We start from the raw sequence: 16,359 nt of genomic DNA, 5'->3' as shown, positions 1-16,359 counted from the left end.
TTATTTAGTTGAACCGAACCGACAGCCGAATCAGGAATTGGTGACCTAACTAAATCGATTACCGATTCAATTTTAAAATCTATAATTATATTCTATGGATTAAATTTTATCTCTGTTACAACAATTAAAAAGACATCAATTCAAGTAAAACGTAAAAAGATTGAAAAAGATAACAGTTGGAATGGTTTATTTTGATGTAATATTTTGTAAAAAAAATGTTTTAAATTTGAGATATCTAATAAAAGAAAGTATGAAATTTAAAACTTTCAAAATTACCAAAATTAAATAAATATATGTTCATGTGTAACACGTTCACGCCTTATCAATTTTTGTTTTGATGAGGAAACCGTGAATGACATGCAAGATAGGAGGAAGCCACGTAAACTCCAAAGATCTGAAAATTGTCTGGTAAAAATTTTATATTTAAGTTCACATTAATTTTGGTTTCAATCTCCAAATAATTCTTACAATCCTTTTAAAATAGAGGTGAATATTTTTTATATTATTACTACATAAGTTTAGTATAATAATAAATAATTAGAAATCTAAAACCACAAATAATATGCAATAAATAATAAAATATATGATTTGAAACAAGTTAATGGAAGTAATAATGTGTGCATATTAAAAATTGAAATATATAAAATATTAAAATAAAACTTTAATTGAGTGATAAATTAAAATTTTTACTAAAGGTTCAAATCCTATCATAGGCATATTTCTATTTATTTAAGAAAAAGACTAAAATATCCCTAAATAGTATAACCTAATTTAATTATAGAAGGAGATTTTCGAAATTTTCTAACCGAGTTGATTACTCACATTTAATTTAATTATGAAAGAACATTATTCTTAATGGGATTGTTTAGAGTGACACTAACTTAATAAAACACTTAATAAATAGTAAATAACACACCTATTACTAGTAAAATAAAAAATATTTATAAATAAATACTAATAATTTTATTTAAATAAAAATTTTAAAATTAAAACCCAAAATTCAATATAAACTTTAAATTTAAACTGAGGAAATATGATAATTATAATAAATATTAATTTATAAGTTGTGTACAATTTTCTGTTTTATTTTAATAGTGGTATATATCATGAAATATTATTTAGCACTTAGAAAATAAGAAAATGAACCCCCATAAGTAAAATGGGAAGCTGCTCTCCCTGCTTCTCCTTCCTCTACAAAACCCTAGGCTATTTTATTCCTTCCAAAGAGAGCCACTTTCACCGCTCTTTCTTTTACTCTTACAACAATTCATGAAAAATGGGAGGCTGGAAAAGCAAGTTGGAGAAAAATAAAACACTCCCTAAGATTTGTTCAATTGGGCAACTTGAAAACGATCCCAAATCGAAAATGTTGAAAATCATGCAGGGAAAGAGAGGGATTGGTAGAAGTGGGACCATTTTCTTTATTGAATAAAGTAATATTTTATATATACATATATATATATTTTCCCTTTGCTTGACATCACAGAGCCTGCTAACCCTGCAGTTCCCGATGAGGGAGAGAGGGTGAAGGAAGTAGGAATAAGCAAGAATAATGAATATAATAATGGTGGCTTTGTTTGCTATGTTGGATTCATATTATATCATATAATAATAGAAAGAAAAAAAAGCATTATAAAATGGGATGTGGGGACTACAAGATAAGGTGGTGGTGCAACTGTGATAATGCAAAGTAAAAGAAACCAACCCAACAGCAATATCTTGCTTCTCTGGATTCTTTTTATCCAATCCAACCTCTTCTTGCACAGAACATGTCGCTTTGTTCATGTCTTTCTCTATTATAAAATCAATTTCACATATATCAACAGATCCTTTCATTTATTATCATTATCACAATAAAGTTAATTCACACAGAGAAATATGGGCGCTTTTAATTTCTCAACTTGTGGTTAATATATTAGTCAATCTCAAGCAGTTTTGCTTTGGAATCAGGGCGATCTAATGTGTGTTTAGATTACTGGTGTTGTTGCAGAAGACTGAAGAATAATAGGCAAAACTCCAATCTCTTTTTCACTTTTCCCTTCTTCTTTACAAAAAGAAGCCCAAATATTTTAATATCATATAATAGAAGTGGTCATATTAACTGAATTCCGGGTTTCTTTTTCCATTTTTCAAGTTTTCATCACCCCTCACCTTTTGCAGCCACAACTCTGGTCTTGATAACTACTCTTATCATACACAACTTCATTAGCTATGCGATGTTTTAGGTAGGCTTTTTGGCTTCTGCATGAAAGCAACCAACTAATTGTCAATGTGGAATTACATCAATTTAATAAGACAGAAGATAAGATATAATCCCAGAACATTAGTGAAAATATCCATGCTTAGCTTCAAATACTTAGCATATATTTTAACTTTACGTGCATGGATAGCTCTCAAAACCACTGTTCAAGAATTTCAAACCCATTTTTCATAACTAAGCCGGTAAGGCAATTGAGTCACTATCTGTCTCTTACAAAAATGGCAGAAATCAAAGCTTTGTCGTTGGTTGGAGGATTAAACCTTAATTAATTCACTCAATAGAGCTTTCCTTTAAGGACGTCCACATCATATCATCGTGTGCCCAGCAGGAGAAGCAGCCTAAGGATGATCAGTATCTCAAAACTAAATTACCAGTAAAATGAAATTTACAGTAATCCGTAGCCTGTAAGCAAAATAGAAACCCTGAAATATTAAACTTCGAAGAGATAAACTTAATTTATCTTTTTCTTGTCTGCATTTTTGGCATGGTTGTATTTCCATGGATTCCAATTCTGGGTTTGAAAGCAGATTTCGGACTTGGTTTTATTCTTTTTTTTTATTTTTGAGGAATAAAAAAAAGTGATCAACTTGGTATAATAAGTCTGTACAGAGAAAGCTGTACCTGTACTAAACCGAAGAAAATCAGCCAACTCTAAGCTGTTTAGAAACAATCATGGTATTTTTTGTGTACCTTTTGAGTACACCTTTTGCGACAAATATTTTTTATTGTTCTAAACAAAAAAATATCTCTTGCCCTAAATAGTAGAGAGTTTGGTTTTTTAAAGGCAATTCTCGGTTTTAAGTACCGTCAACGGTGAACCTATTACTAGACTTAAAAATTTCTTTTAAAAATAATGTGTTTTATAATTTGATAAAATCTGAATATTATTTTTCTTTTAAATTTAAGTTTTTTTCTTGAATAATTTTATTATAGTTTTTAATCATATTTGTTATTTTTGACTTAATGTTTAGAAGGGCCAGTTTAGCATTGCTTTTGGAAAGTGTTTTGGGGAAAAGTAGTTTTGAAAAGTTTAGTTTAAGATTTAAGTGTTTAGTATTATTGTGAAAAAATATTTTTGATAAATAAAATGTCTATTTTAAACATTGTGTTATAAAGTAATAAATATGTATTTAAATAATGTTCAAATAAATTAATATTGTGATATCTTAGTAATAATATAAAAATAATTTATTATAATTTATTCTTAATATTTTAATATATGAATTTTAAATTTCAATTTTTTTAAGAAATTAATATTAATCATTCATAAAATTTAATTCGAATATATAAACTGTATTTTAAATAATAAAATATGATCAATAAAAATTTAAATATATAATATTATATATAAAATAAATTTTAATAAGAAACTAATTACATGTATCATATAAATATTATATAAAATACATTATAAAGGTTAAAATTATTATTTATATAAAATACATTATAAAGGTTAAAATTATTATTTATTCCTATAAGCACTTTTGCCAAAAGGAAAAGCTAAAAAACATTGTTTTTACTTCAAGGTTGAAAAGCATTTTTGAGAAGCAAAACTAAACAAAACCAAAGTATTTATAGTCCCTCCCTAACTTATAAATAGGAAAATAATGCATTTTAACGCACTCAAACTCATATATAAGAGGATCATTATATTAATTTCATGGTGTGCAAAGAAATTTTAATCTTGTCATTGATGGTTATTTTTTTCAATAATATTATTAATTAATGTGTATTAATTTAATTAGCATGGCATGTTAAGTTGTGTTTCCATGTTTAGAAAAGAATTAGTACTGAATTAAGATGGGAAATAGTGTTGAAGTAGTTACAAGGGACTCACAAATGGATCTAACTCTATTTTGAGTAGGAGAATTTTTCAGCAATTTTTTTTATTTTAATATTGGAGAATCTACAATATTCTTAAAAAAGAGAATTATGAAGTTGATATACTGATTAAACTGACTCATTTAGATAGTCAAGGATTACAAATTTTTGAAATATCTCAATTTGTGGAAATAGGTTTTGTGAAATAGTGAAATTAAAGGAAGTTGACGTCAGAAAGGAAACCTATAAAACAGTGGCCTTTTCGAAACGGAGGGGCCGAAGGGGGGCAGAGTGAAAATGGGTTTACCTTACACTGTCACCCTCACCTGTCTTTTATACCCCCTCTGCTTCAGGATATATAATTCTATTTCACGTTACAGCTGTCCCATTATTACAATATAAAAATACACATTTCATTTGATGACATTATATATTTAGATTAGTTTAAAACAATTTATGTATTTATAATTCTTTCCTTTACAAAGTCCACTACTTCAGATTTCCCCTAGGGCTTCACTATCTGCTATGTTACTCATTTTCACAATTTCATTTTTTAATTTAATCTCACAATGCTTCATACAATATATGAACAAAACAGAACAGAAGAATTTCTTTAAAACAAATAAAGTAAATATTACTCATCATATTGATTACATCCAGATTTTGGCATTGAATCCATACCCATCTCCATGAAAATGACAACAAATAATTTTAAATTGTCCAAATAAAATATGTCAATTAAAGAATGCTTCAATGATGTATTGTATGTTGCTATCCTCATAAATAGAAATATTTGTCCATCTCCTCCAACTCTTTAAACCATGCAATCCTATTGTTCCAAAATTAAAAGAAAACAAACAAAACCTTAACTACCTTGTGAAAATTCTTTTAAAAAAAGAAGAAGAAAATATCAAATTTGGGGAAATATTTTAAATATTATATTATAATATTCAACCACTTATGCTATATATAGTCATCTATTCCCACTATAGGTTGATATGGCCTGTTACAAATATATTACTATTTTATTTTATTTTTCCTTTTCCTTTCTTCTCTCCCTGCCTTTGTAATAATAAGCTGTAGCTAGCTACTATTTTCTTATCCCTTCTGCAAATTCTGATACAACTCCTACTCTTATACACTTCTCTTTTTATCTTCCCCATCACTCTGTTTATCAGACATTCTCCCAGTCCCATGGAAATTGACCAGTTAAAGTCTGCAACAGGAGATGAAATGAAGACGATGATGATGATGATGCAGATGCAGATGCAGATGGGAAAGCTCCCTGAATTCTACGGGGACTACAACAACGTTGTTGAATTTCCTCACGCTGAGCTAGCTGATCACGCTACCAATAGTTCCAATACTAGCAATTATAGCATCAATGGCAATAGCATGCCGCATTTTGTTGAAAACCCACAGGTTGGTTCACCCGGACCATTTGCAAACCTGCCAACGACCACTATTTCATTCAATGGTTCAACGCCGGTTCAAGAACCAAGTTTCTCGTTTACCCCAGACAGTGCAAGTGCAGGGGAATTATTATTATTATCATCCGGTTCAAATGCTTCTTCCACCTCTTCCCAAAAGATGAATTCAATGGCCGCGATGAGGGAGATGATCTTCCGAATAGCCGCTATGCAACCGATTCATATAGACCCTGAGTCAGTGAAGCCACCAAAGAGAAGAAACGTGAAGATATCAAAGGACCCTCAAAGTGTGGCGGCACGGCACCGGAGGGAGAGGATAAGTGAGAGAATTAGGATACTTCAAAGGCTTGTCCCCGGAGGAACCAAAATGGACACTGCATCCATGTTAGATGAGGCAATTCACTATGTCAAGTTTTTGAAGACTCAGGTGCAGTCACTGGAGAGAGTTGCCACTAGCAGGCCGGCTGGGTTAGGGTTCCCTGTTGCAATGTCTAATGGGAGTTTACATCCAATGGGAAAACCATATCAACCTACTCAAAACCTTCAGGAATTTGGAGATGCTTGGCTAAGTTAGCTTAATAAAAACAAGTATCTTTAGCATAAACCTTTTCTTTCTTTCTTTCTTTTTTTTTTTCCTTTTTTGGCTAGCAAATGTTAGACTTATTTGGATGTATAAAATAAAAAACAAAAAGCAAAACGAATTGATAATCATGATCATGGATGACTGTTAGCAGTGTCTTCATGTTTTAGCCATGTTGTATTGCTATGTATATTTCAGGCTCAAATCCCTGAATAGATATTTCCCAAATCAAAACTTCATATTAGATCAATAGTACTCCATATTTTTCCATTCAAGATCATCTCTCTGTATCTGTCTCTGTCTCATAATATAAATTTGTACAAAAGATGATGTCCAAATGGCGAGCTGTTTTATCATGACATCGATTCTCTCCAGCAAACAAAGGAGGGCTAAAACTACCGAATCCAAGTAGTAGTTAAACAGTAATTAATGCATGTTGGAATTAATATTAACCCATCAAAGGTGATAAAAGTGACTTGAGTCTTGTGTTTTGATGATTTTCCATGTCATTTTCAGAGAGAGAGAGAGATGCATGGGGGAAATTCACGTGAAGACTGACAAAGCGGTGGAGGGAATTGTAGAATAGCAATGTGGCAATTCGATAACGTCGTTTTCCTTCAACAGCTGTTCACGTGATGATACTCCATTAATTCCACGCCACCTTCGTCAACTCACCTCTCTCACTTTTCAATTCGAAAGCAACTCACTTCTACAATCAAATACATGATGCAGGTGAAATATTATTCCTAATATATCCTACATTATTTTAATTATCTTCTCTCTGTTTGTTTGTTGGAAATGGGTATTATACGTCAAAATATCATGCGTTACGTGCCGACAGCACCCGTTTTGTTTTCACACCCCAATCGAAATTTATACAACCCTGTTTTCAACGTAATACTACGGTAGTTTTCAACGTCTCATACCTACTTTCTTTCACGATTGCTTACTTCAGAAACTGAAAATTTCCTGTCAATACAGAGGACTTTGACATTCAACTTTTATAACGCTCCTTTTAAAATTTAACTCACGATTAACTAAACCAAATTTCAATGATGATAAAAACATAAAATCCATAAAAAAAAAAACGGACTCGATTTGGATTTGCATGCAATGTCCGAATATTTGGAGCTTTTATTTCTTCTTCAATGGTGAAAATTCGGTGGATGTTGGTGAAAGAAAGATGATGATGATGATAGACTTTTTCTTTTGTTTATTATTATCATTTTAACATTTAATATTATTTTAATTAAAATTTCAACAAGTAAATCACCCAAATCTAAGCACCAACCGTCAACTATTAGTAAAAATGCTCTAATTTCCACTTTGACCTTATTATAATATTATTTAGCTCTTTTAGCAATTAAAATTTTATATTGATTAACTTTTATCATTTCTACGATTTAATCTTTATATTTTAGTTAAGTATCAATTTAATATAATATTATAATATACTTGTAAATATTAAATAAAAATATTAAAGGACTCGATCATCAAAAAATAAAATTCCAAAACCACCATTTTTAGCATCATTGAAATATATGTTATTACAATAACGTTAAGTTTTAAGTTAAATAAAACAAAGTACATAATCAATATTGTAAAATAATATATAATATATCATCATCTCAAGGTAAAAAAGTGTTAGATACCCATAATGATAAGGGGAATGATGAGTATTATACTTTTAATAGATTCATAACATAAATATGTTAGAGTGTTATAATTACGAAAACACTTTCGATGGGATCTACCTATGTGAGTTGAAGTGATGTCGCTTTTAGAAGCTCAAAGGCTTGACTATAACAGCACTCATTAAAAGATATTACAAACACATGGCCATAATAGTGTCCCTGGATACTGTGCATTGACTGATGTTAAAATAATTGTGTGAGATGGTTTGGTTAATCAGATGGAATAGTTGGTTCAAAGGATAGTCTACAATCGATTAATTTAAAAATGTTTTTACTAAGCGAAGGTTCAATTGTAAGACACATTTATTTATGCAATTGATTTATAAAGTTATCAAAATTTAGAATATTTCAAAAGTGGGGAAGATTGTTGGAACATTTTCAAAATATATAAGGTATTTCAATAGTTGCAAATGAAAATTTATAAATAACGAAAAGTTATGCCACTTGGTTATTAATCAAAAGTTGTCACTATTTATAGTGATGAGTTTTGTTTTTTAAATTCAAAAATTATGTCACTTGATTAATAACAAATAATCATAATTATTCAATTAAATATCTATTAAATAATTATGTTTATTGCTAAATATATGACTATCCACTTGGATGGTTATGTCCTACGAAGATATATGAGATTTACTATAAATATGAGTGAATTTATAGAATTTGATATCCTTGCTATCCTCTCATCAGTGCTTAGTGAACTATTTCCGTTAGTGCAAAAAGTAGATAGTCATTGGCTTTCATTGTATCTTCAAGGTTCATTTATCAATAACTCATTTACACACCATAATATAAGTGGGGACAAATAAAACTTAAAAAAAAACAACATTGATACATGCCTTGAAGATTTTATTAATTTCTCATGAATTTATTTTATCTCCACGCACCAACAATAATCCGTTTATGGGTATTTTTAATTTTGTTTCTAATTAATTTTCTTAACATAAAAAAAAACAAGAAAATTTATTTCCAGAGAATTAGCAGGTGCATAAATTGTTAATTTGAAATTATTTATAAATATGATGAGGAATGGAAAGTTTTAGATTGTGACAATTTACAAAAAAAATTAGAAAAACAAAACTCATTTCTATTTTGTGGGTACAGACATATCATTTTCAAGTGAATAAAAAAGAGGTTTTCCAGTTGAAGAAGTGGGAAAGGTTCAAAGGAACTAAAATGTCATTTTCTGGATGTGAGCCATTGGTAAGCATCAAACAAAAAGGATGGATGTTAATTTTGTCGTGGATTGGGCTTCATCTTCATGTATTATTTGGAATTTTGGACCACTGACCCATATCTACTCTCACAAATCCTTTTCTTCCTAATCAACAAATTTGATTAAGACACTAAATATGTCTCTATCTTTATTTATCAACCTAAACAATAAATATGAATATCATCTTCAGACTTGTTTATTAAAGGAATTGCACACAAACATCAAATTGTGATTCCACACCATCTTTATCCCTTTTTAATGAGAGAATGATAAATTAAATTTTTCTTCTTGATTTTCAGCTTTTTTCTCCTGACAAAATTCAATTCAAACTAAAAATGCTAAAAATCAGGAGGAAAAATCTGATTTGTCATTTTTTTATTGAGAAGGGATAAGGATGACATGGAATCACAGTTTCATATAATCCTTTCCCCACAAATATAATCATTTTTCTCATTTCTTTTCATAAATAAATCGTTTGATAAATCATTTAAAATTGATTTATTATCCATTATTAATTATGTGAATATCATTATTATTATTTATGCTATATAAAAATAAATAATATTTGGTATACTATCAATGGAGTTTTTATACTACACAAGTAAGATTATAAGGTCGATAAGTGTCTTATAGGGATATAATCTAATATTAAAAATAAATAAATAAATATTTTTTTTAAAAACACACATAACAATTTTTTTAAGGTTATTTGTGAAATAAAAAATAAAATATACTATTAGTGTACCAAATATTAACCCATATAAAAATTAATTCATAAAATAAATATATATTAATTTTCTTAATCATACTAGCAAAGTTTTAAAAAAAATGTAAATACATCTCAATTATTTGACCTTTTAAGCTACACATGTAATAAAATAATTTATGCACCTTTTAGACTACGTATGTAACGAAATAGATGATACACATTTTTTTAATTGGTATATGTTCACACTATTTTAGTTTGATTAATAAAATTTTATTTATTTATTTTCTAAATTATTTTTTATTTTTTATATAATCTAAAAGTATCATTAAAATTAAAACATTGATACACATCTGATATTTAGAAAATATATTTTAAATTTTTTTGAAATAATTTTTTTAAATATTTTTAAATATTATATAATTTAAAAAATTTATCAAGAATAAATTTCCACGTACAATTGTCCAGATTTAGTTTGAAATTGAAATTTGTATGTCCCAATTTGTAACGCCCCCTTACCCGAGACCGTCGTCGGAGTCGAGCACGAGGCATTACTAAACTTATTTGAGCACTTAAACAAATTCGGACAAGCTGTCCAACTGCGTCATAGTTGCTTAAAAATTCATATCTCGAGTTCCGAAACTCGAAATCAAATTCTGTAAATTTTTCCTTAAACTAGACTCATATATCTATCTACTAATTTTTTTCTACAATTTTTGGTCAGGCCAATTAGTACAGTTTATTAGTTAAAGTCTCCCCTGTTTTAGGGTTCGACTGCTCTGACCTCTGTGTATTACGAATCAGATATCTCCCTGTACAGAGTTTCAATGACTATTCCGTTTGTTTCTAATAAAACTAGACTCAATAAGGAATCTATACATATAAAGCATAACTTCTAATTATATTTGTACAATTTATGGTGAATTCCCAAAGTCAGAATAGGGGATCCAGAAATCACTCTGGCCCTGTTTCACAAAAATTTAAACTTCTCATAAAATATAACTCATATACCTGTTTTGTTCCATCCATATGAAAATAGACTAATAATTCTTCAATTCCATATTTTATTCATCATCTAATTGTATCTTTACTATTTTTAATGATTTTTCAAACTCACATCACTGCTGCTGTCTGAATCTATTTTATGGTAAATTTTGCCTATTTCATGGTTTCCATGGATTAGCTAGCAATTTAGCATACATAACACCAAATATGATCATGATTAGCCATTCCAATGGCTAATCATTACCAAGCATTTCCATACCACTCAATATCCATATCATAAGACCATATACACAAAATGATTATAATGCTATACATGCCATACTCAAAATATACAAGCCATTATGCCAAGATGGTATACGGATAGTGTGAGTGGGCCTCCGACTGTTCCCGATTTCCGAGCTGGCTTGTCAAAACTACAAGGAATGAAAAGGAAGGAGTAAGCATAAATGCTTAGTAAGTCCATATGAAATTAATAAGCAATTACGAACATGCTTTTAAGATAAAACACCACAATTGTACAATTATACATACTCAGCTTAAACTGTTTTATCGAGATACATTTACTAAATAATTTACTTCTGGAGCTACGGAACTTCAAATTGAGTTCCGTTAATTTTCCTTGAAACTAGATTCATATACCTTTCTGCCATAAAATTTCCAGAATTTTTGGTTTAACCATTTAGTACAGTTTATTCATTAAAGTTTCCCCTGTTTCGCTGTCCAACAGTTCTGATCTCTCTTCACTAAAAATTATTTATCTCATAATTCGGGACTTGGATGATGTTCCCGTCTATCCATCTTGAAAATAGACTCGATAACGATTTTAAATATATAAATTAAAACTCATAATTATTTTTGTACAATTTCTAATGATTTTCTAAAATCAGAACAGGGGATCTCGAAGTCATTCAGACTCTGTCTCACAACAATTTAAATATCTCATAACATAAAATCCAATTGCATATACCGTTTCCTCTATATGAAATTAGACTCATCAGGCTTTAATTTAATATTTTACTCAGCCCGTAACTCAATTTCCACAATTTATGGTGAATTTCAAAAGTTACACTACTGCAGTAACCCAAAACTGCCAAGGCCATATTTATTCATTCACCACTATTATTCACTAAATCCATACAATATCATTTCATCCATCATGGTAAGAACACATAATTATGCTTCATAAGCATAGATCCATAATCTCAATGTCATCAAGTATCAAGAACTTATTCCAAATCGTGTCATTTTCATAGTATTCACCAATTCTTAATCTTTTCGGGCCATTTTACATTTTCGTTCATAATCAAATTAGGGAACGATTACGGAATTGAGTACCTCATTATCACAATGCCATAGTAAAACTATGGTCTTGCACATAGTCACATATCACATACCGAGGCCATAGCCCAGCCATGGTCTTACACGGATCACGTATCACACTGATGCCATATCCCAGATATGGTCTTATACAGTAGCACGTATCACATTTCTCCGAAGCCATAGCCCAGCTATGGTCTTATACGGAAATCACATTTCACATGTTGCCATGGTCCAACCATGGTCTTTTCCGTCAATTCTTCTTAGCCACTGAATGAAAGTACTCAAGTCTGTTGTTCCATTTAATTTGTACTTTTATTCAAATATCATTTTACAATTATCACAGTTTAATGACATTTTATATGCAATAATATACTATATCATTCATGAAATTTTCATTTCAAAACATTAAATTACACATTGCATTATTAAAAATCATATGAACTTACCTCGATATAAAATATTAGCAATCGAGCCTATTCCTCGTAAACTTTATTTTTCCCTCGATCACGACTTGAATCTCGTTTCTCTTGATCTATAATATAAATTATTTCTACTCATTAGCATTTATTTGATTTCTATTTCACTTCACAATTTATGCTGTTCAAATTTCGAAATTTCACTTTTACCCCAAAATTTATAGTTTTTACAATTTAGTCCCTACTCAATTCACCCATAAATTGAACTAATTTTTCTCAATTAACTCTTTATTTTATCATTATAAACTATTTCAAAACCTTTGATATTCTGAATTTCAACACCAACATCTAATTCACAATTTTTTTCACAATTAGGTCCTAAATACCATTTTCTAGCAAAATGACTTAATAAAACAACCTTAATATGAAATTAGAACTTCAATTTCATAATAATTCATCATAAAATGCCCTTACTCTGCCAGGGGAACTTCCAATTTCATCCACCAAATCAAAAACTAATGAATTAGATGATTGGACCTAATTGTAAAAGTCACAAAAACATAAAAATTACTAAGAAAAAGTAAAAATTGAACTTACATGGTGGAAAAATATAAAAAACCAGCATAGTAGACCTGCTACGGCGTTTCTGGCTGAGAAAGATGAAGAAATGTCTAGATTTTTCAATTACATCATTATTTAATTACTAACTTTTATGCTATTTCCAATTTTGCCCATTGTTCACATTGTTTTCTTGCTTATTTCATACCCAAACCGTCCAGCCATTAACTTTTGGGTCTAATTGCTCTTTAAATCCATCTTTTTAAATACTTAAGCTATTTAATCACATCTCACAAATTTTGCACTTAGTTCAATTTAGTCCTTTTCACCTAATTAATTACCGAAACCTTAAAATTTCTTGACGAAACTTTAATACTAACTTATTTACACTCCATAAATATTTCTAAAAATATTTATGGCTCGGTTTATGAATTCGAGGTCTCAATACCTCGTTTTTATTCCATTTTATCTACAACTTCCTATACTACATAATTTCATTTAATATCCGAATGACCAAAATGCCCTTACTACTAAACTTTCCAAAAATTTCATCCATGTGCAATTTTTGTCCATAGACTTACAAATTGGTCAAATTGCTCTGTGAGTACCTCTAATTAATAATCTAATTCAATTTTATGCAAAATGCTTCTAGAACAAAAGTTTTGCAATTTATTCAATTTAGTCCCTAATTTCAAATTAAGCACTTTATGCATATAATTTCTTCATGAAATTTTCACACAATCATGCAATCATATCATATCATAGACCTCAAAACAATTATAAAAAAAAATTCTTTCTATCTCAGATTTGTGGTCTCAAAACTACTATTCCGACTAGGCCCAAAATTAGGATATTACACAATTCATCTTGGATTTATACTTAAAAAAAATTATTTGATATTCCTTATAGACTTTAATAATGTTTTATAAATTTATAAACTATTTTTATAAAGTAAATCTAAAATAAATTGAGTTCAAACCTGGACAATTATCCAGGTTCATTCCAAACATAAATAGTTTTTTTTTTTGACTTGGTAGTTAACTAGACCACTGCATCAGCTTCGTTAATAGTCACATCAGTAATATAATAGTCAAAAACAGAAAACATTGATCAAATATCTTAAATAATGTAATTTGAAAATTTAAGGACTTAATTAAACAAATTTTTATAAAGAAGCTTAATTCATTTTTTTCACCAAAATTTAGGGGCTTATATCTCTTTAGCCTTTTATTTAACTTGTTTGTGCGGATTTTCCTTATCTTTCCTGTAAAGGATTCAAGAATAAAAACATGATTGAACTTTAAAGTATGAATCCATTGAATCTAGAGGAAATTTTCAAGCCTTGGTAGTAAGCACAATAAATTACAAGAATATATACTTGATTGAGCTTTGAAGTATGAGTTCATTAAGTCTAGAGGAGATTTTCAAGCCTTGGTAGTAAGCACGATGGCCATGGGTTCCTGACCCGTATCCCCTTTGATGATGTTATGATTGATTGAATTTTTTTTTAATATCTTTTAAATTATTAATTTTTATGAATTATAAAAAGAAAATAAAGCTTTAATAGTAATGCAACTAGTGCGACTCAAATTCTGATCACATTTGAGGCGGTGAATACCATGACCATCAAACCGAGACATAAATTTTTTTTTGTTAATATCTTTAATGTTGATAGTTTTATTTATTTGTTAGATATTCAAACATAAATAACATATAAGAATGTAGATGCCTAATATATTGAATTTGTTGATTGATCTCTTTTGGCTCAATATTTTTCTTTTTATGTTATTTATGCATTCACAAATCAATTGTGGGTCTTAAATCATATAAATTTTCATACGCTATTTTTAAATGATCTAAGTGCCGAGTAAATGTTGTAAAAATAAATTATTATTTTTTAAAATGGAGGAAATGCATGTCATCCCCAAAATCCATGTGAAAATAATAATAATATTCCTCCTTACCCAAAAGCCACAGTTGAAGCAAGGAGATAAATATTTAAAAGCAAGGGAGGGCAGACAAATAATAATAGGAAATGGTGGAAGATATTTATCAGAAAACCCATGTGAGATAGCCCACTATAACTCCAACATTAGCACATAGTGGGATTACTGGGTTTCAGCAAAGGGGAGCCCCCCTTGTCCTCTCTATTTCAGGCATAACCCCCAATCCAATTTATTTTTCAAGACATGCTTTTAATATTCTGAAACACTACTGATGAATTCAAGACTGTAGAAATAGGTAATTTTGAAATTTTAAGATGAAGTAAATTATTTATATATTTAAGTGAAAAAAAGTTGAAAGTGTTGACATTCGAATTTTAAATATGTTAAAACATTTTAAAATAATTATTTATGTCAGGTGAATTTAACTTGAATTTCATTGATCAGTGGTGAATATAGTATAATAGTTCAAACGTTTTTAAAGACTAGATTTGACCATGCTACAATGCCTATGACATTGAAAGTCCAAATAAGTGGGCTATCATTTTGAGCTGCACATAACTTAGGGAGGCAAATATTATGAATGATTATGTGTCGGAAATGGGCATATTGTATGTGACACAGAGTAAAAAGCTCCGGAAAAACCCTTTTTTTTTTTTTGGGTACAAGGACAAGAGATGCCTACCGCATTAGGTTCGAGTTTGATCTCTGGAGGCTCAAAAACTTTTGAAAAATTGTAATTGGCTGCTTATCTATGGAATATGGCCCTCCAAGTACAGACATTTTATCATGGACTTTCTAGTTATGACCAAAACTATGTTGCTAAACTTGATGCAAAATTACTAGTTTCGTTTTTGTCTTAATTCTTACACCAGACAGGAAAACGTGAGCATAGTTATCTATAATCTTTGAGAGAAAATGACACCCAAAAATAAAGAAAATGAGCCCAAGGAGATATAAATGAATTTCTTTCGTGATTTGCAAAGTGAAATACGCACCAACTGAAAAGAGAAAATCGACGGTTGTGTTACTGAAAACAAAACATTAAAATATGTTGGTTGGTTGGTCGGATTAGATTTTAGTGAGGAAAAATGGGGTCCCTCTGGGATAAGGACACAAATATAATCTCTTGGGACAATGTTATGTTTTCCAATTTGTCCTTTTTTGAGGGGTGGGATGTATTTCTTGCAGGATCTTGGAAAAGTTTGTCCCCATTCTGTTGTTTTCCAGAAATGTGAAAGCAAAATGCTTTGAGAGAGAGATATGTCGATCGAAGGGTGCTGAGGGTTTATCACTGTAAAAATTCTAGGACCGACCCCCAAAAAAGAACGTCTGCCAACTATATTGGATCACATTGTTCTTGTTATTTATGGACTCTACAATAATAAATATCGGTGGTCCAAAGATTAT

At 29.6% G+C, this 16,359-nt stretch overlaps 1 protein-coding gene across 1 annotated transcript; it reads left to right on the top strand.

The window, feature by feature from the left end:
- Window positions 1-5,081: 5,081 nt before the first annotated feature.
- Window positions 5,082-6,222, top strand: LOC121229463 (transcription factor HEC2). Its single transcript, XM_041113884.1, has one exon. The coding sequence runs from the start codon at window positions 5,276-5,278 to the stop codon at window positions 6,083-6,085; it is 810 nt and encodes a 269-aa protein (XP_040969818.1). The 5' UTR covers window positions 5,082-5,275; the 3' UTR covers window positions 6,086-6,222.
- Window positions 6,223-16,359: the final 10,137 nt, after the last annotated feature.

This window comes from Gossypium hirsutum, chromosome A05 (assembly GCF_007990345.1).
Source record: "Gossypium hirsutum isolate 1008001.06 chromosome A05, Gossypium_hirsutum_v2.1, whole genome shotgun sequence".
In the NCBI taxonomy this organism is placed as follows: Eukaryota; Viridiplantae; Streptophyta; class Magnoliopsida; order Malvales; family Malvaceae; genus Gossypium; species Gossypium hirsutum.
The sequence above is the reverse complement of the archived record's forward strand: the minus strand, read 5'-3'. Positions and strand labels throughout refer to the sequence as shown.